The sequence below is a fragment of the Varroa jacobsoni genome, unplaced genomic scaffold, assembly GCF_002532875.2.
Source record: "Varroa jacobsoni isolate VJ856 unplaced genomic scaffold, vjacob_1.0 scaffold_705, whole genome shotgun sequence".
Lineage (NCBI taxonomy): Eukaryota > Metazoa > Arthropoda > Arachnida > Mesostigmata > Varroidae > Varroa > Varroa jacobsoni.
The window spans coordinates 239,123-263,691 of NW_019213607.1; the positions used below are offsets into that span (position 1 = coordinate 239,123).

Here is a 24,569-nt window from a genome sequence, read left to right on the forward strand (position 1 = left end):
GGAAAGTCCAGGCCGACCGACGAACCCAGTTCGTTTGCCGAGGGGTCGGCAAGCGGTCACCAACACTACTCAACCACTAAGCAAAATAGTTAAACATGCAAGCAACTAGCTAACACACAGGCACACGTAGCTGCGCTACCACGACGGCCTCTCCTCGTAGAAGCAGGCAGAGACCATCGCCAGCATCACAGCGACAGCATCCACTACACAGCAGCAGCAGCAGCACCAGCAGCAGCAGAAGTTTCAGCTGAATCCTCCATCTTATGGTAGCGAGAACTAACATTATATCTCGCGCACTGTCCTGACTGCTTCCGATTCCTCTGTCTTGCCCCTTTTTCTGTTGTGATAGAGTGATGCAGTTGTTGCTGTTGTTGTTGTTGTTGCAAAGATCGCCATAAGGGTCGCCAATGAAGTGAACAACAAAGAATGCGACCCACGAAGTCGTCTATGGCTGGTCTAAATCATCTGGCCGATCTGTAGTGTTGCTCGTTTCAACTGCTCGAGGTTAGCTGGTTTCAATCGGTGCTTGTTATCTGTGCATAGTAGATATTTACTAGCTGCCCGTACACCCGTTGCAATATAAGAGGCCTATAGTTGTCATCAGTATCGTTTATGCGAGCGTACTAGTCAACTTCATTCTCATTTTTGAAACGATAATGACACGACAGCGATACGCCGTTCATTGCGCGACGCTAAGAAACAACGAAAACACTAGCAGACGGACAACTGTTTACTTCGTGGTAATGTTGCTAATTCCATCTGCCTCTAATGCACAGACGTACACAAACTCATTCACGTACAAACTTACTTCGTGACAACAATTTCGTTGACAGTACGACGAAAACTAAATTAATGAAGACTGGCATTTCGCCTCGCGTCCCCCTAACTACGGCCGGTGCTGTTCATGGCAGCATCAACAACAACAATAACAACAACAACAGCAGCAGCGGCAACGGCAACAGGCAGGCACTCACAACACAGCACAACAACAGCACCAGCGGAAAAAAACACCAACACAGAGTAGTCGAGTAGCAGCAGTTTAGAAGTTTGTAGTGATGGGCAATCTCTCGCGTGGCCTGCCAGTCGGCCCATTTGTTGGCCAGCTCTCAACCAACCGAAGCGGCAACAACGCTAATACTCGCATTTACGGTAACTGCAAATAGCAGAAACCTACCCAGCAACAAAACTATTTCTTTCAGGACAGCATCACGTCTAAAATGGTTTCATCTATTTTTATTGATACTGCCGCTGCGGCCGATGTTTCTAGTAAATAATACTCGATACGGAGAGCTAAGAGCGACTGTCAACAGCGTTAGCTGGACATCAGGTCATTTTTGGCTCGTTAACGAAATTTTAAACAGCGAAGTGTCTAGGTGAGACACTTTCATCTATTGTAGGATCGCTTTGTCAGTTGTTAGACATGCACGTTAAATGTGCAAAGCATGTTGCACGATTTCTTCGCACGCAATGATAGCTATCGTAATGGGGGATACGAAGAAGCGAAGAATCAAAAAGTGTTTTCAGTTTGTTCGTTCGGCTTTCGCTCGAACAAACCAGCTTTGAGGCGCAGTGTTATATCAGACGTTTGGTGCGTCCAACACGCAGCAGAAGCAAGTCTGTTGCCATTAAACGTCCAGCGGTCGGGGCTATAAACACAAAGACGATATGCGGGTAGCCTACCATAGAGCTGATGCAGTCTATGTACTCCAACTAATTATTGCATGGCAAACGCAGGCAATTCTCTTAAGTCAATCAGTTGTCCTAAATACACGCTTTGTACGCTAGTTGCAATAAATCAGCTGTAGGCTCTTACATATCGTTAGCAGGTATCTGGCTCGTAGTTGGTAAGTTGTCCTATAATCCTTCTCGGAAAAACAGCGGGCCTAAAGCAAACCGACGATCGAGCCGATGTGAATAGGTTCGTGTCCTGCAGCAGCGCCGCTGCTGCAACTGTGCACTACTGAAACAACCACGGTTAATTTTAGCAGCTGCAGCAGGAGGCTTTCGTCGTCAGCCAGCCAGTTAATATCAACGCTGACGGACGCCACCGTCGTCTTTCTTATTCGTTTGTCGATCCCTTTCTACTCTTCCTCTCAATATTGCAGTCTTAACACAAGTTATTGTTGTTGCTACTACTGCTGTTGCTGCTGACCAGTCGGTGGCCAGCCCAACGATCCAACAGCAGCAAAAGATGCGAGTAGGGATCGCTATTACGCTGTCAGGGTCGCCGATTGCCATCACTGCAGGCACTAGGCACACATCCACTAATGACTAAACAGGCTATACGAATAACACACAGGCTAACTTAGGAGAGCGGGGCAGGACACCACTGCTGTGGGTGTTTTAGCTACCTCAAAGAAGATTCGTGTGCGTGCGTGCGTGTGTGAGAGCTGTCCTGCTCCTTTGATTCCCCCTACCCTGTATGACGTCGTACGTTCGCTCAGTCGCTCATTCCCGTCGTCGTGAAAAAGTACAGCCAAACGTCGATCCAAGCACGACGATTTGGCGTGCTAGACTAGCTGGACGATTGGATGGCTAGCGGGCTGACTGGCTGGGTTCGGAACGCGTTTTCGTCAGTTGGCCGGTACTGATATTGTTATTTCTGTTATTGTACATGTATGATGTGTATAAATATAGCCGAATGTATATATATGGATACGAAATCAGTGTGTCGATTGTTTGTTTTCTTCTCTCGTCTAATCTTTCACGGTGTTCCCAGTTTGCAGAAGGAGCTGATACTAGCCAATGGTTCAGGCAATACAATGAATGGCAAGTTGACAAGGTACTAATTAACATTCGCTGCGAGATGGGATACAACTGCCACTGCTGCTGCTGGTAAAAACTAGTAGGCAATTCAGTCACTAGCAGAAGATTCGATCCCCTATTCCGAAGTAATCAGAATCGCAAATGGTGATCTAGACAGGTTCTCTCAAATTTTCGAGGACGAGATTCGCGTCTCTTAACACCGTCATCGTACTTACAGATACTATGCTACGCCGTAGTCACGGGGTCGTCCAGGATTCGTCCAAATTACTGTTGCGGTAGGAACAGTTGCAGCTGTAGTCGTAGTAGTCACACGAAATCCTCGATCGGATTGCAGGCAGTAGTGTAGCAGTAAGTAGTCAATCGAGCAGCCAGCCGTAGACAAGCTCTACTCGCACGACGGCAACACCACAAATAGAGAGCTCAAGGAATAGACAACGCCGGAGACGCTCAACGCAGCCGCAGATTGGCCCATCAATGTACAAGGCTGGCCCAGTAGCACAAACAGCTGATGCAGCCCGAGGCGCATGCGTCGCCTGGCGGTGGAGAGGGCCGCTCGCAGGCCCTCGCCCACTAGCAGTACCATCATTAGGCGTCCGTCTGTTTGTGCGTCCGCCGACGACAACGAGACAGCGGCAGCGTCAAGCAGCGGGAGCGACACCGCACACGACGGCGGCTGCTGGCGTAATCACCCTAGCTGCCCGTCCCAGCAGCAGCGGACACAAAGCGGGGCTCTTGCGACGACGGGCCGATAGCCACCACTTCCAGCAGCAGCGGCATCGATAGCGGCGGCGGCAGCGGCAGGAAACGATGAATGGAGGTGGCTGCCGCTGGTGCTTCGACGGAAGGAATGGCACAGCCCCGCCAACGACGAAAATGATGACAAAGTCAAAAAAGAAAAATCTTATATATATATATATATATAATAAAGTTCAGAAAGAAAATTGATGACAGGGATTGGGACATAACGCGCAGCCATTGAGTGATACGACAAATCGGCTGCTGCTGCGCTCGCTCCCACACAGAAAAGGTAAGCGACTATGCGCGACAATTGAGAACGCGTCGTACAGCAATGCATGTAGGAAAAAAGCTAACACGAGTTAAAGCGCGAACGATGATACCGAACGAACATTCAAACAAAGCAACACCACGCTGGTATATAATAGTCAATAAACAGCAGCTGGAGCTAGTAATAATAAAAGCAAATAACGATGGTTGGCTGTTGCTTTTTGCCACTTCTGTTGATCAGGCCAACTACTAGATCGTCATCTGTCTGCTGTCATCATCATTCATTCGATTATACATCGTATCTGTGTGGTCGCAGCGAAGCTCTACAATAGCAGCAAAATATCGTCGTCTGACGAGAGGCAATGTACTCGTTTTAGTTCAGTTAGAAGACAGATGGGTTCTGTCCATCTACTGATACTGGATAAACTGTAGGCACGAGTGTGACGAGTTGGCGTGCAGCAGATCACAGCATTCGTAGCGGCGTCGGTGATGGTGATTGTATTGGCGTATCGGTGGCAACTACCCATCAGATGTTGGGCGTTTGCTCACTTAATCAGCTCAATCGCTTGCGTTGTTGCTTGCTTTGTCCGTGCATCTGTCTTCCTGACGTTGCCGTTGGTTTTTGGCCTGTTTGCCTCCTGCAAGACGCTCTGTGCCGAGATGCTTTGTGCGACACGGTGTGGTATCGTAGGGTTTGCCCGCCCAGTACAGCTGCTGCGACAATGATGCCCAGAAGAGCTGGCTAACGGCAACAACATACGCAGTCACCGGGGCCAAAGCAGTACTGTTGTTCTAAAAGCTAATTATAATGCGGCCGTGATCTATTACAAGCTGTATGCACCGGATGATAGCTTACTTTTTTGAAAAACGATCATAGTTCTCATACGCGGGGTGATGATAACAAAAAAAGAAATACGACCGAGACATTAAGATGATGACAGTCTACTGTGAAATCTCAATCTCCTTCACTATAATAACGACGGAGCTCGTATGTGCTAGCATGGCGTGCACACATAGCGATAGTGCGAATGGCTTCTGATAAACGGCATGATGAAGCTACCGCTATAGAGGATGGCAAACAAAACGAAGAAAAAGTGACACATACTGTATTTACAGTATCAGGTGTTGCCTACACAATGCGGAACAATATTGGAGGTAATGGAGGCTGAAAAGTGTCGGCCTATCGAAATCATTGATGACAAGCCAAACATGCTTTATAAATACATCCATCGCTCGATTTAGCTCGGACAGTAGATCTGTGTCGCGGAGTCGCGGAGATATTTGCGGAACCTGAGGCCTGTCGAAACCCATGTCGACCCTTTTATGGAGACCTTTTAATTCTTTTCTAGTGCATGTTTGTATTACCGGGCTGCGCGGACGCTGCGCGGCTATATACTGTCTGGTCGGACTGCTACACCAGGCAAATACGCCATTGAGCAAATGACGGGTTGAAACGCTGTGGTGATAATTTACGCGTTGCCTTTCGGCGATGGCGGTGACGCTGAGCAGGACAGACAGACTACATCATACACCCTATGCTGAATGGGAGATCTATTCAACATAGATGCTTGGGGGTTCACCCCACGCCCTTCCTCCAAAATTGGGGAAGAGACAAGAAAAGGTACGGAGGCTATGCAGCATTAGAGGGTTACAGTGAGAGAAAGGGGGCAAATAGGGAAAGTATTGTCAAGAATAGGCGGGGTCTTGGAGGATAAGAGTCACTCACATTGTCTGCTGCTGTTATTACTGTGTTACCATGCTGGCCCACTGACGCTGTTGTGAGAGACCGCTGACAAAACCGGCGTTGCCTGTTCTTCTAGCTCGCCTGCTGCTGTCCTGTGCCGATGCTATGATAGAACAGAAAGACGACTAGCTGCCGTACACGTCGACTATCGTCGTCGTACCAGTGTGCAGTGACAATACTCGTCATAATCACATTTTTGTTTCTGACGGCTAATGCGTGGCAACGATAGCGGTCTTACTGCTCATGCTACAGCTGTTGCTGCTCAAATCTGGTGGCGGTAGACGACGACAGAACTGGCGACATACGAACCTGTTTGTCTCGTGGCAGGATTCGAACATTAGCTAAAGGATTAAATCGAAAGTCCGCTCATCGTCGTAGCAGCTAGCCAAGCCTGCCTACTGGATAATCCCTTTCGAGTTGTGCGACCTACGCTACCCTTTAGCATTACTACAGATACTTGACCCCTGGCAGCGTGAAACAAATGCTGCCTACCTATTACCAGCTATCGGCCTACTTCGCTGACGGCGCAAGGTGCGTCCTCAATAGTAACAATACGTATATATACATATATAATGCATCGTCTGTCACCTGTTGGCGTCTTTGCTAATATTAATAGGCTGAGAGCGTGGCGCGTATTGTTTTTTGTTGATATTATTACCTACACGGTCACACACTTACCGTTACTACTATTAGTACGATCGCTATCAGTGCTATTATAACGGTAAAAATTGCGTACGTTATCGAAGCCATCGAAAAGCTGAGAAAGGCGGCGATAAAGACTGAGTAAATTATTACCCAAGGCAGGACGGAAGGCATTGGATGTACCCGACCGTGCCGATCCTCTTGCTGCTGATTCTCCAGTCCAAACGAACTGCCCTCCCCTGTGTCGATCACAAAATCATCATCATAATCACCATGATCATTATATGGACAGTAGCAGTAATTGTCGCACTTACTTATAAAAACACTACCTGCTAGGCTGCCTGCCCTTACCTAACCACCCAGCCACCCGACCGATCGACTGACCGATTGACCGCTGTCCATTCTTCGTATGACACAATAGAGTGGTTGTTACATTTATCTGCTGCATCATCGCTTTGGTTTTTAGGCTACAGGACAACAGCTCAATTGCCTGCTCCTAACCGCTTAGCAGGCTCTGGCGAATGTTTAGCTTGCTGGCTCTTCGCTGCGATTCGATTCACGGAGATCGCGCAATTTAAGCGGCGTCATAACGACGACGACGAGACCACAGCAGTAGCAACAATTAAGCTAAGACGCAGTATAAAGAAAATATAGCGCTCGTGGCCGAGACGCAATATAGTTTATCGGGATAAAGGCTTAAGTGTCGGGTGGTATAAAAGCTATTGCTTTTTGCCGATAAAAACATCGGCCTGGACAGCTTAGGAGAATTTGCCTAGAAGGCTGACCATCACTGTCGTGTTGTCGCTGCCATTTCGCTAGGATGCATACAACATACGTAAGCCAGACGCTCAGTTTGCGCGATCTTCGTAATTGTTATCGAAGAATGTGACACAAATAAATATCGCTGCGTGTCAGCACCGTCAATAGGCACCACACCTATGAACGTTATATTGATGTACTAACTGCGCTGAATTATGAAGCATTTCGTAACAGCCAGAACGCGTCATGTTTCAGAGAAAACTACGACGACTCGTACAATGCGGGCCAAGCTGTTATAAAGTAATAAAGATCTTTAGTGCACATAGTTGGAATTAGAAGAACTACGATGTTAGTTTGTTTCTGTACTAACGTGAACGAAGAATAGTTGTTTTTTACTGGTTTTAATCTACTTTAACAGTATGTTGTTTTATAAGATTCGTTAGTGCTGTCGACAAGAATAATTGTATCGCTTCCTAAACTAGAAAAAGTGCGCAATCTAGGAAAGGTCGCCGAGATGGGAACCGGATCGACAAAATTCGAAAACGTCTCAGTCGTAACATTTTTTGGATTTAAGAAATAAATGAAGCACTTAGGACGTACACATTCGTTATCATTTAAAGTTAAAACTCTCAATTAAATCTCTCAATGCAAACATTAATTGACGACTGATATAAGTTACGCTTTTACAATTGTTCCAGCTTCCATTGAATGGGACCTATTTTCCCAGATTTATTTGTTACTAAAGGGTCCACTATCTCCACTGACTAGTGAAGACATCAATTATTGGCATTATCGAACGATGTTGTCTTTGTTTCTTCACAATTTAGATTAGGTTATAGTGGGGGGATATTAGGCGTGGCATAATTTATGAGTCTGCAATTTCTACGATTTAGCCAAATTGTAGATTTAGACTTGGACAGATTTAGAAAGACTTCCATTTTTAGTGAACCTTCTATCTGAGGCAATAAAGAACGCCAATTAAGGCGTTGACTTGCATTTCATAGTAAAACATATGCTACGAACAGGCCGCGAACGTTGATAGATGCCATGGCGAATACCATAAAACAAGCCTGTACCGCTTATTATTTTTGCAAAAAATAGGGTAGACAGAAGTATCTAATTCAAACAGGACAATGTTTTTTTTTAATATTATAATTAGCGCCACAGTCTCTTCATAAGTATTAGTGCGAATCAATTTGTACTTTGACCCTGCAGCTTGTTAAGCTCTATGATTCTATGCATATATCGATAAGCATCGTAGGTAAACGGTAATTAAAGAATTTATGAACTGATAAAAATTTTTTGAAATTAAGCCTCCAAGATAAATACATAAGATAATAAGAAAGAAAGAAAAAGTTTAAAAAAGAGCTTTTATTTGCTTGGAAAACTTTTTCGGTACGATTTGGTTTGCATAGTACGCAAAGCATAGATAAAAATATCGGAATAAAGTAACTGTTACTTCTCAACTTATGGAATAATGACAACAAAGCGCCGGTGGTGAGGTATTTATGGCCGCTGAAAAATTCTACACATGGCGTATTTAATGTACAATACACGTAACGCAGGTCCTCGAAATAGTTTTTTTTTAGAAATTTAAACATCAAATTTTCCTATAATAAATATATAATAATGTACATATAATAAAATATAAGTATTGACTGTTTCTCCATTTAGATAGCAGTTAAATTGAGTCATATCAGGTCGGCGTCATTTAAAGCTGAGATTTAGCAGTAACACAAGTGCAAAAATTGCTAGAATGACTTTATTTAAGATAGCGCCTTGAAAATGAGTGAAATTTTCTTAAAAATCTACTACATTTCACAATCTTATTACGAGGAGCACACCAGCGCTGTGAAGGCCTTTAGAGAAATTCGGGCTGTTTATGGTTAAGAGATGTTATCGGAAAAAAATGGCCCCAAAATGGTCCTGTCGCCTTCTTTCTGAAAGTTTCGATGTGAAAGATACTTGTCGTCCCAATCGATTGTTATGGATGAAAGTAATGCGAAAGTTGAGTAAGATCATCACGTGAGTAGCCACGATATTGCCACCAAACTAAACTCTACCACCAAGTAGTTTCAAGTTATTTGACTAAAGTTAGTTACAAAAAAAACTCAAAAAATGTTCAGGCGCTACACAAATTGACGCAAGAAAATTTACTGAATCCTACTCCCATCTGGAGAATGAATGCAACAAAAATGCAACGAGATCAACCAATTTTAAAACGATTGGCGAAAAGTGGATCACATAGGACATTGCGAAAATAAAAAAAATGTGCTTTACAACTTACGACAGAGCTTAAACTGACACCCAAAAAGGAGTTTGGTGGAACTAGAAGAAAATCGTGCAACTGCCGAAATCATTCATTTGGACCTTCGCTGCCCGCAATAAACAAGGTTACAACAAGTCCTTGAAAAAATCGACTGGGGCTTGTCAACAGAGAAGGCGTCATCTTTCAATATGACAATGCCAGACCACATACATTTAAAAATAAAGAGCTTGCATGAGAAGTTGTAATGCATTCATATAGTACGAATACTGCAATTTCTTTAATGATGCTTAATTTTGTTGCAAAGGGGGGACAACAAGTGTCACCATAAGTTCTGTAGTAATGAAATTATGGCGCTACCAGGAAAATGGCACTAGCTCATTGATCAAGATAGAACCTATTTAGTTTAGTAATTTTTAAATGTGAATATTATTTGCATTAATTTTGGCTAATTAAAATGGTCAATACATTTTCGGGAACTTAATATATTTAAGTTTAATTGACCATGTATCGATAAGTTCGATGACTGAAAATAATAAACTCCAATAATCAGGGGTTTTAAATAAGCAGCGAAGTTTAGTAAAGCATTAACTTTATAGTAGTTAAAATATCACTGAGGAACGGCTGAACACTGCATACGTGCAAACGAATCAGGTGTCATTGCAGAATCGTTTCTGAACAAGACAAACGAATCAATCAATACTTACATGTTACCCAATGTAATGTCAATAATAAACGTTTGATATAATTGAAGTCACTGTGTTAAAACTATGCATCGATAGCAATGCAGTTCTTTCATAGGCATGAATTTGCAAGGAATAGAGCGTTAACACCACCGTTATGAGTTTTACCACCAAAGACATTACGCATAATGGTGCTCTCTAGAAGTTTTCTATTAACAACTGGCACAAACGAGACGTCCCCGAAAATCTACTGGTACATCATGACGGCTAGTATACATTATACGATTTGCATAATAATATAAAAGGATCTCTTGCAGAAATTAGCTTGTCGATGAACTGCAATCTGCTAATATATGGTAAGCTAGTGGTTTTTTTGATCGAATGAAACGAACAACCGATGTGCTAGATTTAGAACAGCAGCCGAACATCCAGTCATAGAGGCATATTTATCTTAATGTATATCGAAAGGGACACGGGGGCACGATTAACCGATTTTACTTTTTGTTAAGCCCCCTTTTATCGTTATAAGACTGGCAAATGCCAGGCTAAGAACCGTACGTTATTCCTTGACGTTCCATGAATTACGATTGTCAATAATAACAAGTAGGGTTTCTTCCATTCATAATGCGATTATGATGTTCTTTCATTTATCGACTTGTTTCATTGCTAATTCTCGCGGCTCTTTAGCTAATGCAATGATGCGCGGGTTAATAGCTGAGCTGCTAAAACGCCGAAGCTGCACAGAGCAGGCCAGGATGTATCTGGGTAAACATGACGTGTAAGAAAATGAGCTTCAGTGAGAACGGCCAGCAAGCTCACCGCTTTGTTCACACGGGCCAAAGGCCTAGCGTCGCCGGCAGCCTGCTTTTCCACCAGCCAATGGAGTTATTGGTGTTTCCCGACGACCAATTGCAAACGGATGCATATATAAATAGAGATGTTAGTGAAAATATCAAATTGCTTATGCCTACTACTACTTTAATTGATAACAGTAATGATTAACATAAAACTAATAAGCTAAAATATATCGGTTTATTATGCCCTATAAGTCTTAATCATCACAGCACTTATCGGCGCGAAGAGGGGCATATATCTGGATTCGCCCTCACATAACGACCGTTTTGCATCTTCCTTTATGTTTAACCTTATTGCAACGTTCTCGAGTTGCTTGAAAATGAACGAACTTGTGCCAAAAGTAAATAGCACCAATAATGGTCCATTGTTCTGATAGATTTACTGTTAATAAGCTACGCTACGGTGTGGGCAGAAGAACAAATAGCTCGAACTGTGCTATTTTCTGGGTTCACAAAAATTACCATTTTTCGTTTGTGACCTTCGCCGGAATCGACATCCTTGTTTTTTGACTTTGCAAAGGATTGAAGCAACGAAAATCGCTGCGTTATTTGCACCATGGTATCGTTCGTAAAATTGGCTTGGAGTTTTTTACGCATCTGTCTAGATCTTTTTTAGGTAGTTAATGTAGTGTAGATAGCACTTTCCTGGGCATTTCCTGTCGGTTATGATGGACGGAACAGCAATCAAGTCCAAAAGTGAAAACAAAACATTTTTGTCTCTTGTGTGATGAGCTCGTAAGAAAGGAATCTCACGATCTCGGTGTCGACATGACAGAGGAAGCTGCCTATTCTGCATGGAAAACCCAAAAAAACTAGTATGAAAATCCGAATTAACTAGTGTAAAGAACCATATGTAGTCGACCAAGAATATCTTGCCGACGGTTTTCAAATTTTTCTAAATACTTTAAAACAAAGTGATACGAATAATGTGTCCTTACGGTATTAAATCGTGATTTGACTGGATTTTTTAAAGCAAATAGAGATAATTTGTTACGTTGCTGTATTTGGATTTTTTATATCTCCATCTTCTATATCGTAAGGCACAAATGCAAATTCAACACAAAAGTTTCGATTTATACACAATTAACGATCAACGCTCAAACGATCAAACGTTTACTATCTCAACTCGAAGACCCGAGTTGAGATGGTGATTATTTTGTCAACGGTCCTTTTTAGAAAGTCAATCCATGATTTTTCCTAGTTGTCTATGTACATCAAATGTCCGTTTGCAATTCGAATTTTTCGGCTAAACGTGACAATAATTCTAATCGTATATCATAAGAGCGAATGTATATTGTGCTGTTGTATCACGGACTTCACGATTGCGTATCGTTGTGTGGTGTGATTACTACTGAGTGTTAGGTTGTGATATTAAATGCGCGTTTATTCAGTAGAGCCGTTCCTCTCAGCATAACCCGTCATCATGTTCTAGGGTCACGGCCGTCCTTTAGTCAGCGCTTCTGGAGGTCCGTTTGAACTCTATTCTCTGACGTAGCATATGTTCAGACGTCTAGGCCTCACTAGTTCTGGCCGTCTATTGTCCTTCTGAGCTATCAACGTTGGTTGCGTAACCTCTGCGGATTTCCAAGACTGCAGTTGTCTCAACGCGCTTCCTTCATTGACCTGAATATGGCACAACTAAATTGCGACGTAGCAAAAATATTGGCAGGGCCTAAGTGATGCGACATTTACAAATAGAATTTTGACTGTTAGGTACTTTTGAGTATGCATTTAAACGGATAGTCTTCCTGTGGTAATCAAAAGCCTTTCAATCAACAATAGATAAGAAAAACCTTCGGGAAACGCTTTATCGCTTTATTTAAAGAAAGTTGAGGGGGCATTTTCCATCCTCTAGCTAGATGTAGCTCGCTAGGCGTTCATTTAGTGTAATTAATTTGAAGTTACGGACAAACCTGAAACAATTTTTTCCTCATTGAGTGCGGGCCTGTATCAATGAAGAAGGCAATCAATTCGCACTGTCAGGCTGTATTGTCGTGCTACATTACCACGAAACAAAACACCAATATGTCGATGATTCTAAAAGGGATCGCTTTCTAATGAGAAATATATTAAACAAACATTTTGTAATATTTGCATTAGATCTTTTTTTATATATATTTCATTAGTCAAATGTGATGCATTAAACCGGTGGCCCGCAGGTAACAACTTCATTTATACTTGTTTTATGTGTTTTTCTCACACCTCACATGATAGACTTCGGTAATTTTGAAAACGCTACCGCCGTCATCATAAGCGACTATCGGTATTGTTACGAGCATAACTATACATACGTGTAATGTAAGAAATAAATTTATATAATAAAAAAATGTACGCTCTTTCAGCCAGCCCACAAAACCTTTGGTTTGGAAACAAACAAAAAGTGAACACCACGTACTATAATATGTTTACTATAAGGTACTATAATATATTGTTCTCTATAATAAATAAGAGCGAAGGTTTGGTATCTGACTTACACCTTCACGCTGGATTTCGTCTTATAGTAAGATCGTTTGTCTTTTACGTAATTACCCAACATTTCCTAGTAATCGCTATCGACTCTGAATTAACAAAGCTTGTAGTTTCTTACAATTTAGCTTTGAATTCGGCAACTCATTTAAGTTATGTGTTTGTAAGGAGCACACATGTTAAGTATTTACGAAAGTAGATAATGACGTTAGATTTGACGTAAAATTTAATGACGTAAATTGTGATTAAATCAGCCGCAAACGCTACATGTGCTAACTAGGACAATTTTGAGACAGAAAATTTTTTGAACGGACGGGGGTGCCCGCACAGATTCTGGTGCTTGCGCATAATACGCAGAAACCAAGCGGCCTTTCCTACTAATTTTCTATTAACCCCTTACCACACAGTAAAAATTGCGCGCGATATCAACGCACGATCGGTCTCTTCTTATCCCGCTGACGAGAGGCGATTACTACCTAGCGAGAGATTCGTTTTATCAATAATTCGTAAAAAAAAAAAAAGTAGCAAAAAGTAACCAAACTTTCTAAAGGCATCTGTGTTGTTTCCTCAAAAAGTTCTAGGCGCATGTCTTATATGCGTGCTGTTGCAGGTAGTTCGGTTTGAAATATTTTTTCGATGCGCCTCACGACTGCTCCTGACTTCTGTTTCTACTTAAATTAGCAAAGGTACAACTATTTGTCCTCTACCTACTGCACATACACTAGTAGTCATATCAATCTGTTGTATTTTGAGCTGCCGTTTACATGATACATTTGTTTATTAACATTGTATAACAGTGTAGTCTTACCTTTTCTACGTATTTTATCAGAGTGACTGTACGTGCATTGCTTCAAATGATGTTTTCACTGAAAGCTCAAGGTGATGAAATAAGATCTATCGTGCATTTAATATCGCTGGCATTAAGTTTCATCCTCTTTGCTACTGTAGACATCATCCGCGGATTCTATTGTTATGTTTTAAAATATTTTTTAAGACTTTTTCTAGTGTATTTTACACGAAGCGCAATCAACGCCGTCGTCTTTTTGGATCAATAGCTTTCTGAGCCGACAGACAGAATCATATTAAACACATGTTATACGTGTGTAATAAAATGTTTTCTAAAATGGTTGTTTTAAAGTACTCCTATAACACATTATTGCTCAATTTTCAAGTTTAGCAGCCAGGTATATAGTGCAAAGGTATGTATCTCGACAAATTATGAATTATTAAAATTTCCTGCCGATTTCAAGGTCAGGATATATGTACCCTTGAGGCAAATTTGCTAGACCCCTACTATAATATATTACAATTAGTAATGGATTTGGTAGTGCAAAGTATATGCAAAGTGTCAAATCGTTAAACAGATAATTTTGGCGGCTTTTGCTACCTCTACATCTCGTTTATTTGCTTGCTCCGAAACTTAACTCACTTGTTGTTTGTGTTTCATTGCGTTGCTGTGCTTTTTGCTTTAGCTAGTTTCGATCGCAAAAATCTTTTGTGCAATCAAAATCTATGCTGAAGAACGGCCTATTCAACTCTGCTGTATTCTGTAGGGACAACTGGGTCCAGCTGATTCAACGTAGATTATGTGGGTAAATCAAAAAGAACATAAGCTGCATTTGTCGGCTGTAGCAGAAATTGGCTTTTTAGAACTACGCTCTAAACAGACGCGAAAAATCGATAATGAGGTGCAGGATCTGTTACAGGAAAATTCAGTCCAATTACTTTGAAAACTGTCGCTACAGCTATAGTGAACTACCCTTTTTGCGCTAGGGAACATTTCGAAGGTAGAAGGAATTCGATTCAAGAGTTAATAACGTACACTTTGTACATATATGATCTGTGGTGTATGAGCACTCTTCTAAACCTTCTTGTTCTAGAAGAAAACTGAAACCACACATTCATTAGAAGTACGTACGTGACCATAATAGATTTCGGTCTCATCTGAACCGTCTTCACCCTAGCTTTATCCTACACGTCTTGCAGACATTGCTAAAAGTACGATATCTACGATATGATATGCCGCTAAATGTATGTACCTCTGAGCGGACAGCTTTTTCTAACTGCTAGAGATTTGTAAGTGGATAAAGTTGTCTCTAACTGTTTCCATATTTACAAACATACGTGAATTTCCTAAGAAATCATAAAAAGCTTTAATCACATAGTTCTTCTAATAATTGAAGTGACCATTGGGACTGGTTTGGAGTTAGACCCATGCAAGAAAACGCTCTTCGGCCATTACCTTACGTCCTTTCAGATTTAAAGCACACTTGTAAAACACGTATTTAAGAATCTACGTTACAGAAATTAACGTAGATTCTTAAATATGGGTTTCCTCTATTCATCTAGATACACAGTATAAGCATAACAACAAATAGCGAAAGAGGCAGACGAATCCTATTAATCAGTAAGTTATTTATTTCACTTGATCAATCCGAGTCTCTTGCAACTTCACTTGCAGTGCCGCAATTATAATAAAAACTAATTGATATATAATAGTAACGTACAGTCTGCCAAAGATTTTTAAAAAATGCAATATTTGAGAGCTCTTAAGCAATTATTACTATTTTTTGAACGCAATTTTATTCACTTTTCCGTTTGCCTATACCTACATCAACATATATATGAACTTTTACTTGAGTTACCACTACTAAGGATTGTTATCCATAGCAATATCTCCAATACAAGTAGCGTGCCATTCAACGTAGTTGTAACATTCTGTGAAATAGTAGCTGAATAATAATATATTACAAGGAATAACCGGTACATACATTTGTATATGTGGTTTATATTTTTCAAAAAAAGTCGTCGGAGAAAAATTACAGCATCTGATAATAAATTTCCGCAGCCAACACTGTTAAATTATTTTGCCTCAAACAAGCAAACGCACAGTATTCAAACAGCCAGTCCTTTTTGTAGTTTCTGCTATAGTTTGTTGTTGCATTTGAAATTACTGCAATCTGTGTATAATATATATATATATATATATATATATATTTATTCAACGTCAGGTTGTTGGTTAATATGCTCTAGGCCATTCACCGTCGTATTCATATGTGTACAACCAAAAAATTATGAGTGTTTTGAAGCGCCTCATGGGTCTTGTGAGAAAAAGCGCGCTTTCTTAGACTCTGCACCCGTAAATGGCCATATTTGTCTACGTCGAGGTCACTTTTCTCTATTTTTGTCTCGCCTTTTTCTATCATTTCCTTTCTATAAGAAAAAATCATTGACCCTACCCTTTCTTATATCCGCGTTTTATCAAATCCCTTATCACTCGAATGAATGGCAGAAAGGTAACGGTTCTAAGCTAAGCGCATCTGTTTCATCTTTTATGTTGTAGAGAAATGGCGATTGCCAAGCATACACAGGAATGACTTAAGTCCCAGCCTGTTCATCCTCAGATCTTCTTAACCGTTACGACTCTTGCTTGAAAAAATAGAGCGGCTTCATTCATACGTTCTTTGATAAAACAGCTCTTTTTGGTATTGTTATGTGCATCGTAGTATTGTTATAGGTGATTTATCACTTGCGGGCTGCGTTTGGCCGATGCATTAACGGATCATTCACTCGTGCAGACGTAAATGCATACATTGAGGTAGTTTTCCAATCAGCATAAAACCACAAAGGCATCCATTTACACATACCATATGGTTGTTTGCTTTTGAAGAAATTTAGACAATAACCGCTAATAATTTAATTGCAATGAGCGTTGCAATTGATTTTTGCAGTGAATCATCAGATTGAAGCAGCACAGCGAAATAAGGAAGTTCTGTCCGATGGAGGCCATTCTGCCTCCGTGTACAGATGCACCACCGTAGTTTTGTAATATTTTGCAGCACAGAACATACAGCAAAGTGCTTTTTCAGGATTCGGGTATCAGAGGAATAGCCTCTTTCGTGCCGTTGCTCTGTCGTAGGAACTAATCTAGTCCGTAATGCTGCTTTCCTTAAGTTTATAGGTTCGACATGATCTAGCCTTCCTGACCAAAATCCTTCAAGAACTGTTTGTGTTTTTGAAGATCGGACTCGTTTACCGTTGGTTTTGTCTGAGTCAAGCTCAACTCCACATCTGCCATCGTAAGCTAAAAAAAAAGCATACGTATGAAAAACCAATATACGTACCGTTAGGGCTGGAACAACGTTTTCAAACTAATATGATGGTAAATAATATTATATAATAGTATACTCGCAATGCGTATATCGATGATGCAAAATTCTATAGCAGGAGTAATGAATTGCGCAAATGTGCAGTGTATCTAATTTTCTATAAGAGGTTTGACATGAAGTACAAGTGAATAATACCAAATTTTCTCATCTATGCTAACCTAAAAATAATACAAATGTTACTTACAATAGGCTCGTATAGCTTATCTCCATCGATATCAACCCAGCTCATCTCCTTTGCACCCTTGTCTCCTGGACTGCACGGCGTCCATAAGTCGTGTACCATTACACTGGGATCCTTCCGGGACGGCCCCGATACCCGCTTAAAGTGCGTGGCCGTTTGAACTTTCCGGACAGGTTGCATTAAGGCGTCCTGAACAACTACCGCAATATCTGCACCCGAATAACCCTCTGAGATTTTGCCGAGTTTTGTAAAATCCTAAAAAAAGTTTATGCATATATTTGTCAAACTTACGAACAAACGGGATTTGATTACAATACATTTTATCTAAGTGAAACTAGCACTTTTAAGAGAACCCGAGAATAAAGCTTTTTGTGAATCGGTGTAAGTACGCATTTAAAAAAATCGCCCTAATTAGTTTGAAATTGTACATAGTCCTCATACTGGTGTTCTTGTATGCAAAACAGTAATTGACCGGATAGCACTAACACTTTCTTGCCCATTAGCAACATTACGAGCATATGATAACATATTCTACTCAGCCTAGTGAACAATATAAAATGAATTCTGCCGACAGCAGTTGATTAATACGTATATTATGAGATCTGTACCTCATCGAGGAGCGAGTGCGGCGTATTTCCAATGTGAATTTTGAACATGAGGGTGCGGGCAGGAGCATCCGGCAAAGGGATGTAGATTCGCTTTTGGAAACGTCGTCGGATAGCCGGATCAAGGCCCCAGGGGATATTGGTGGCGCCCAGAACGAGGATTCCATCATTATCATTATTGACACCCTGCATCTGGACGAGGAATTCCGTTTTAATACGTCTCGTTGCATCGGCCTCATTCTCCGAACGCGTTGAACAGAGCGAGTCGATTTCATCTTAAGACGTTAAGAAATATACGCAGAGAGTAATTTGAGTACGGTGACTTTTCCTAAATATACGCTTTTCGGATATATATTCCTTCAGTCTTCCGTGAATTAGAAATAATCCCTATTGCTCACGGACATTGGAATAGAGATATGGATGAGTTTCAACTCAGGGCGAAGGGGTAAGAAAGGAAAGTGTTACACGGACATAGCCTGCGAAATATCCTGGAGCCATTGCCATAGTATATATCAATCTTGGATAAAAATGTACCATCGGTTCTAAAGAAAGAACTATTCAATGAACGATTTTACCGATGAAAATGATTGCTGGCTTCTGTTCACGAGCCATCTCAAATAGACTCCGGACGAGTTTCTCAGATTCACCCAACCATTTGCTGACCTAGAATTATAAATAAAATTTGTGAAAATCGTTTTGTACATGACTCAACAATGAACGTACGCCTGACGCTTTAACGAAAAACAATTAACGAAGCAGAGTAAAATAAAACTTTTTTTTATTAGAAGGTATATTAGTTCCCACGCTTTCTTCTTACTGAAAAAGAAAACACAATATTTTTATCCTTGTGAGAATAAATTATTGTAGCATGTGTCCCCCGCTATTGTTTACTATCTTCTCCGGTCTGTCCACCAATGTATTTTTTCTCGCCAAAAATTTTCAAATTTGGTATTTAAGAAATTGCTTAGTTATTCCTTTCATTGTCAGATATGCAGCTCTTGATTTTATTTTCCAGTGAATAGAAGTTCGCAAGGTCTGCAAATATGGAAAGTGCAAGAAAATCTTCTATCCGATGCCTAGAAAGGCTGCTTTGACGATATTTGCTATATATGGCCTCGCATTGTCTACTTCGCAGACCTCTTTTGTCAGGTCGTATATCTCCAATAGGTCAGCTGGGTGCATGCAAGTGCTCCAAATGAACGTGCCGATCAGCTCTCTGGGTCGTAGGTGAATCAACTCTCGCAATCCCATCGGATATAAAGCATAACCTTTTCTTGGCTCTCCTAGAACCATCCATTCTATTGCTGGTTTATTTTGACGTACAGGCACTACTCGTCATGACCGATAACAGTCTGTGCAAAAATCGGTCATTGTGCTCGCTTGATGCTCGATACCGGACGATACGTTGAGACACAGTATTAAGTCGTAATTCCCTGCTGGATTCAAAGAATTCATAAGGTACCGAAGCTTTAAAGCTTCTGGGAAAGCTCAAAGGATTTGAAGTTGTCAAAAACGGTCGTGTGGCTGCAGTAAACTTTTTGGCTAATTACTGAGTTGGTCGTCGGCCCCCTTCCTTTAAAAGTGCTTTCAAATAATCGTCATCAGACTCAGATCATCGGCTAAAACGGGGAGCATCTTCCAAGTCCCGAATATTGTTTTTAGAGCAGTCCTTTTAGCGATAATGCCATGCACAAGGCAAATGCCCTCGTTATTTTGGCCTTGACGAAAAACGTTGTACAAAAAGTGTCGAAAATGCACTTTTTTCACTGTAACGTTTATCTTTGAAAAGCTTTCTCGAGTTGAAATTGCACTCGCAACGATATCGTTAAAACATGTTGACGGTAAGAGCACTTTCGAGCTATGTATTAAAAGTAAACAAGTAAGAGAATGTAAAAGAAGACATTTTTTAAGCACGGAAGCTTTTTAGCTTAATATTTCATCACAGTTCTATACAAAAATACGCAGTATAAGAGAAGAAACTTTTGACTTCTGGGTAAAAACACTAAAGCCATGGTCATTGTAAAATAAGTAATCAAGGCCGAAATAAAAAATGCAGTTAATAGTGCCGTTTACTTTGCAAATATATTTAATCAGCACATAGGATATTGGCTTAGAGTAATAATATTGAATGTCTTTAGTGTTTTTAATTGATATACTAAGTACTTCTTCGTCACAAATATACCAGTTAATGAAAATTTAGTTTCGACAATTTTACAACTTACAAGGTGGGAGCTGGAGACTGACAGCATAATCGAATTTTGTGCCTCAGTGGCTACGGCCTTGGCCAAGTATGATTTACCAGTGCCAGGCGGGCCAAATAGCAAGATTCCTCTCCAAGGCTTACGTTTACCTTAAAAACATGGAAAAGGAACACTCTGTACATAGATCCATTCTGTATGTCTACCCGGCAAAACAAATTCTATTTCTAGATTAAAATGCAACAATATGTTCCTTTGGTGAAGCATATTATTTTATTATCTCAGAAACTGTATTTTAATCAATTGAAATAGCCTACTATTTAGTAGGCTATTATTTTGCCAAATAATAAGTTTCTTCGTCACTTAATTCATATACTTGCGTCATAAATGGAACGAATAAAAGCAAATTCGAGCACGATATTCAAGTGATGCGGCCATTAGTAGCTATCTGAATCCATTTACTAAGCAAACGGTTTGTATATATATATATTCGTTCATGAGTGGGCCAGAATAATTTGTACCTGTGAACATGTGAGGAAATTTGATCGGCAGAATCACGGCCTCCTTGAGTGATTCCTTAGCCCCTTCCAAGCCGGCGACGTCACTCCATTTTATATTTGGTCGTTCAGTCATGATGGCTCCCTCTAACTGTGACATAAGTTTCTTCTTTTCCGAGTCTTCTCCGTTGCCATCTGAGCTGTCTCCGTTCTCATCTTCTTTAACGGTCTTCCTGCCATTCGATCCGCTCTTAAGGTGCTCCTTAAGCTTCTCAGCACGATCAAGGTACTGCATACACTTCGATCGGATTGATTCCTTTGCTTTATCACTCTGAGCCTCGTACTTAATCGCGTGCAGGAAATGTTCAACTCCGTGTTCGTACAACCGGAGTGCTTCTGCATAATTTTTGTTGCGATCTTCCTCTGTAGCCTGTAATACAAGAAAACACGATAGAACGTGAAGAAGAAATTTGAGTTTGCAGACAAGTAACTTACGCTGCGACAAACAATTTTACATATTATCCTTCTCGATTAGGACAATATCATACAAGAGCAGCTTGATAACCACCTTGTTGACAAAGCGAAAAAGGTATTTATATGCTTTGCCTGTCCAAAAGCAAATGAGAAGAAATATTCTTGATGCCATCTGCAAGTTAATGGAGTTTCGCTTTTGTCAAATCCTGTGTATGTCGTTAAACCCCTTTGTGCGTAAAGAAGTTGTGGTTGCATCATCTACGTTCTACTGTTATTATTGCAATCGAGGTTGTCTGCCCGACAATAATTACTGCATATTAAACTATATACTCGTATGTGCTTAATTAGAAACCGATTTAAAAACTACCTTTGTCACTAGCTCGATCGCCTTGTTAAGGAAGTTGTTTGTCATGCTTTGCCTTTTAATGTAGTTGTCCGATGGTATGAATTGTTCCTAAAAAATATAAAAGAAACTGGTTAGCTGTCAGATAAGTATTGCTCTTACAAGCTATAGTTAGTAACCCAATATTTCAACACAAATAATAATAATAATTTACCTCCCTTATCGCTAAGACCATAGCATTATTAATGCATTTATATGGTACTCCCGTAAAATTAAAAAAAAAAATAGATCTATTCATTATGTACTTTTTTTCGCCAAAACAAGTCAAGATGACACTCAAAGCTTTAATGCAGTGAACTAAGACAAAAACTCTCTGCATCACTATGCATCAGTATTACCTTCTGAAGGCATTCTGGCGCACCCGTACTGGATTTATTTCGAACGAATGTTAGCCCCAATTACACTCGAGCTAAGAGGAAACCGATAGAGATTTGATAAAAACATAACTGAGATTTGCTAGATAAAGCTTCAGAGTATAAATTAGACTATAATGTTTCTAAGTCTCATTTCTTCATGTTCGGAGGCGCGAACCCTCACTTGGATCAATCAGGCCTCAGATGAGTTTCTCAAACCATCGTAAAACACTAAGCAAACACAATTCCTGACGATGGGCGTAGCACTGACCTATCATCTATAGCAACAGTAGGATTTCACAACGCACTCAACTTATGCCAGGCCCATCAGCATCGTCTCTTTATCTGAGCAGTAACAGCTACTATTGGCTGATAAGGGGATACAGATTCAGAGGACCGCAATTGCATTCCGCAGAACTTTTAACGCTTCTCAAGGTAAAGACTGCTGCTAATCCATAGCCAGCATTGAGATATACACAAACCGATCAGCGGTTCGCTAACACCGACCAACAGTAACGACAGCAGAGCTTACCTAATTAGCCATTAAACAAGCACGGGTTGAGTAAGGCCAGCAAATCTGACCAGGTCAAGTGAGTCGCACTCAGAGTTAACTTTGTCACTACGACAACTGGTTCATATCAAATGAATATTCTCATTCGCTCAAACCTCACCCCACTAATACTGTGCTACATCATTCCATGAATAACACAAGAAGAGCTTTCTGCATTTTGATAGCCTGCTTCTTCGTCCTATTCAGTTATAGTGTACTGTCTCCTCATCCAAGCTCTATTTAATTGTATTACTTAACCATACCACATCTGTCGAGTTCAATTGATCAACTCACTGCTCTGATGAGTCAATGCTTCGACTATATGGGCAAATATATTTGGTCGAGTAGCAGACGAACAATGCACATTATGGCAACACCAACTTCTCAAGGAATTACGCCGTCGCTCGACGACATCGGTAATTGTCGCATCTGCAGGCGGCGATAGAACTGACGAAATCATTGACATCAAACTGTTATGGGATAATTTTAGCTCACCTTCGATAATACCAATAGCGTTACTTGTTGTAACCGTAGAACCTTAACAATTCGGCCAAGAGCTCGAATTCTTAGCGGGAGCCACCAATGGTAATATACGTAAAAATATGTCCTTTCCCTCCAGTCTGGCGAGTCCTCAATCTACAAATAGTATGTCACTCTCACAATAATATCCTGACTTAAATTGTCTCCTCAGCTTTGGTTCTGTGTTCATATCCAAAGCACTTTTCAGTTGAGACGAAACCTTGAACTCAGTATCTCACTTGTTCTCTGCGAGAACTGCAGTCAATGGTACTAAGAATAGTTGCAGCAATAGCAGGTAGATTCGACTAGGATTCACAACTTATTAACAAGTTATTTTTGTCCCTGTTAAAAGCGGGCATCCTAAGATTAATACGATTCGAAAACCACACGATTGCTTCGACCTTAATGGTGATGATCGACCTTGGGGTTGCCGACAGTCTCTCTGTGAAACTGGATCGGTTAGTCGTCGGCCCCTAGCTTCTCTTCTGTGACGCCAGCCAGCGGTAAAAACAGTGACGTTCGACACTACAGATTCGCCTGTATCTATGTGCTATTGATTTTGCTGTTATGATGTGGTGCCGTGCAAAAGCTACATAGACAGAAACGTCTGCTGTTTGTTGTCGATAAGGGACGACAATAACAACCAATTGATGACAACAGTCATAACGCAATGAATGGATGGATCCGCCGCACGCAGCGGGCGATCAGCGTACGCTTTGACGAGAATTATTAATTGTTAGGTCGTTACTGTATGGCATCTGATGCAATGTTCCACGGCAGAACCGTACGCAGTCTTACGTCCGGTTCTGCCGTTACAAATGCGTACGGTTACAGAACTCAGCGAACGATACAGAAATATTAGATAATTTGTATGAGTGAAGAAAATCATTTCCATTAGGTAGGTATTTAATGCGTATTAGGAGTTTTACAATTTACGCATCAATGAAAATTAAAAACATTAAAAGTGAAAAATACGATTTTATTTATCAAACTTGTCTTGTTAATGCTACCTGAAGGGTTGAAAAGATTTATTTGTCCATTAGGTAACATCTGACGATTTGTTTGTCAATATGCACGTCAACCTAAATGATTATTAACAAATTTTCTTGAGTGAATCTTTGGATATTAACTTAATAATAATTAGTGTTCCTTTTGTCATCTTTTACACCCCGCAATTCTAATATAATTGAAAAAAAATTATCGAAACACATTTTTATTTGTTTGTTGTATGGTTAAAGTTTTTTTCAAATCTGATTCTCTGCCAGGAGTGCTTTATAGTTTTCGACCATGAGGTCTCTTGAGCTTTACTCTGGAAACTGTAAGGTGCACTTCCTCGGCCTTGTGACCACGGTACGTTCCTTCGCGTCACTTAACAGGCACCGTTGGCCTTTTAATTGAAGATTGTGCTTCCACTAGGAAAAAAATCATCATTTTG

The 24,569-nt window shown here is 40.7% G+C and overlaps 2 protein-coding genes and 2 long non-coding RNA genes across 11 annotated transcripts in view; 1 reads left to right on the forward strand and 3 right to left on the reverse strand.

Moving 5' to 3' along the window:
* The window catches only part of UbcE2H (ubiquitin conjugating enzyme E2H), a 28,362-nt gene extending 25,240 nt beyond the window's left edge, over positions 1 to 3,122 (reverse strand). The window contains exon 1 of one of the 2 annotated variants that reach the window (XM_022837382.2): positions 2,982 to 3,122. The gene's annotated coding sequence lies outside the window, so the exon portion shown is untranslated. The remainder of the gene's footprint in view (positions 1 to 2,981) is intronic. The other variant, XM_022837388.2, reaches the window with a different exon arrangement.
* On the forward strand, positions 1,233 to 7,515 carry LOC111262822 (uncharacterized). Of its 2 annotated transcripts, XR_002681875.2 has the most exons (3): positions 1,233 to 2,584; positions 2,720 to 2,782; positions 2,984 to 7,515. It is a non-coding gene; the product is annotated as an uncharacterized LOC111262822 (long non-coding RNA). The 2 variants fall into 2 exon arrangements; XR_015312061.1 differs by lacking the exon at positions 1,233 to 2,584 and having other exon boundaries at positions 2,594 to 2,782.
* Positions 7,516 to 15,580: 8,065 nt separating this feature from the next.
* Positions 15,581 to 23,829, reverse strand: Vps4 (vacuolar protein sorting 4). Of its 6 annotated transcripts, none has more exons than XM_022837407.2 (8): positions 23,555 to 23,829; positions 21,677 to 21,763; positions 20,860 to 21,265; positions 20,363 to 20,490; positions 18,716 to 18,803; positions 18,144 to 18,415; positions 17,539 to 17,790; positions 15,581 to 17,269 (listed from the first exon to the last, which is right to left on the reverse strand). In XM_022837407.2, the coding sequence occupies exons 2-8, from the start codon at positions 21,719 to 21,721 to the stop codon at positions 17,159 to 17,161; spliced, it is 1,302 nt and encodes a 433-aa protein (XP_022693142.1). In that variant the 5' UTR covers positions 21,722 to 21,763; positions 23,555 to 23,829; the 3' UTR covers positions 15,581 to 17,158. The 6 variants fall into 6 exon arrangements, with proteins under 6 accessions (XP_022693142.1, XP_022693137.1, XP_022693140.1 ...); XM_022837402.2 differs by having other exon boundaries at positions 23,111 to 23,829; XM_022837405.2 differs by lacking the exon at positions 23,555 to 23,829 and adding an exon at positions 22,910 to 23,009.
* Positions 18,896 to 20,356, reverse strand: LOC147753149 (uncharacterized). Its single transcript, XR_015312060.1, has 2 exons — positions 19,278 to 20,356; positions 18,896 to 18,956 (listed from the first exon to the last, which is right to left on the reverse strand). It is a non-coding gene; the product is annotated as an uncharacterized LOC147753149 (long non-coding RNA).
* Positions 23,830 to 24,569: the final 740 nt, after the last annotated feature.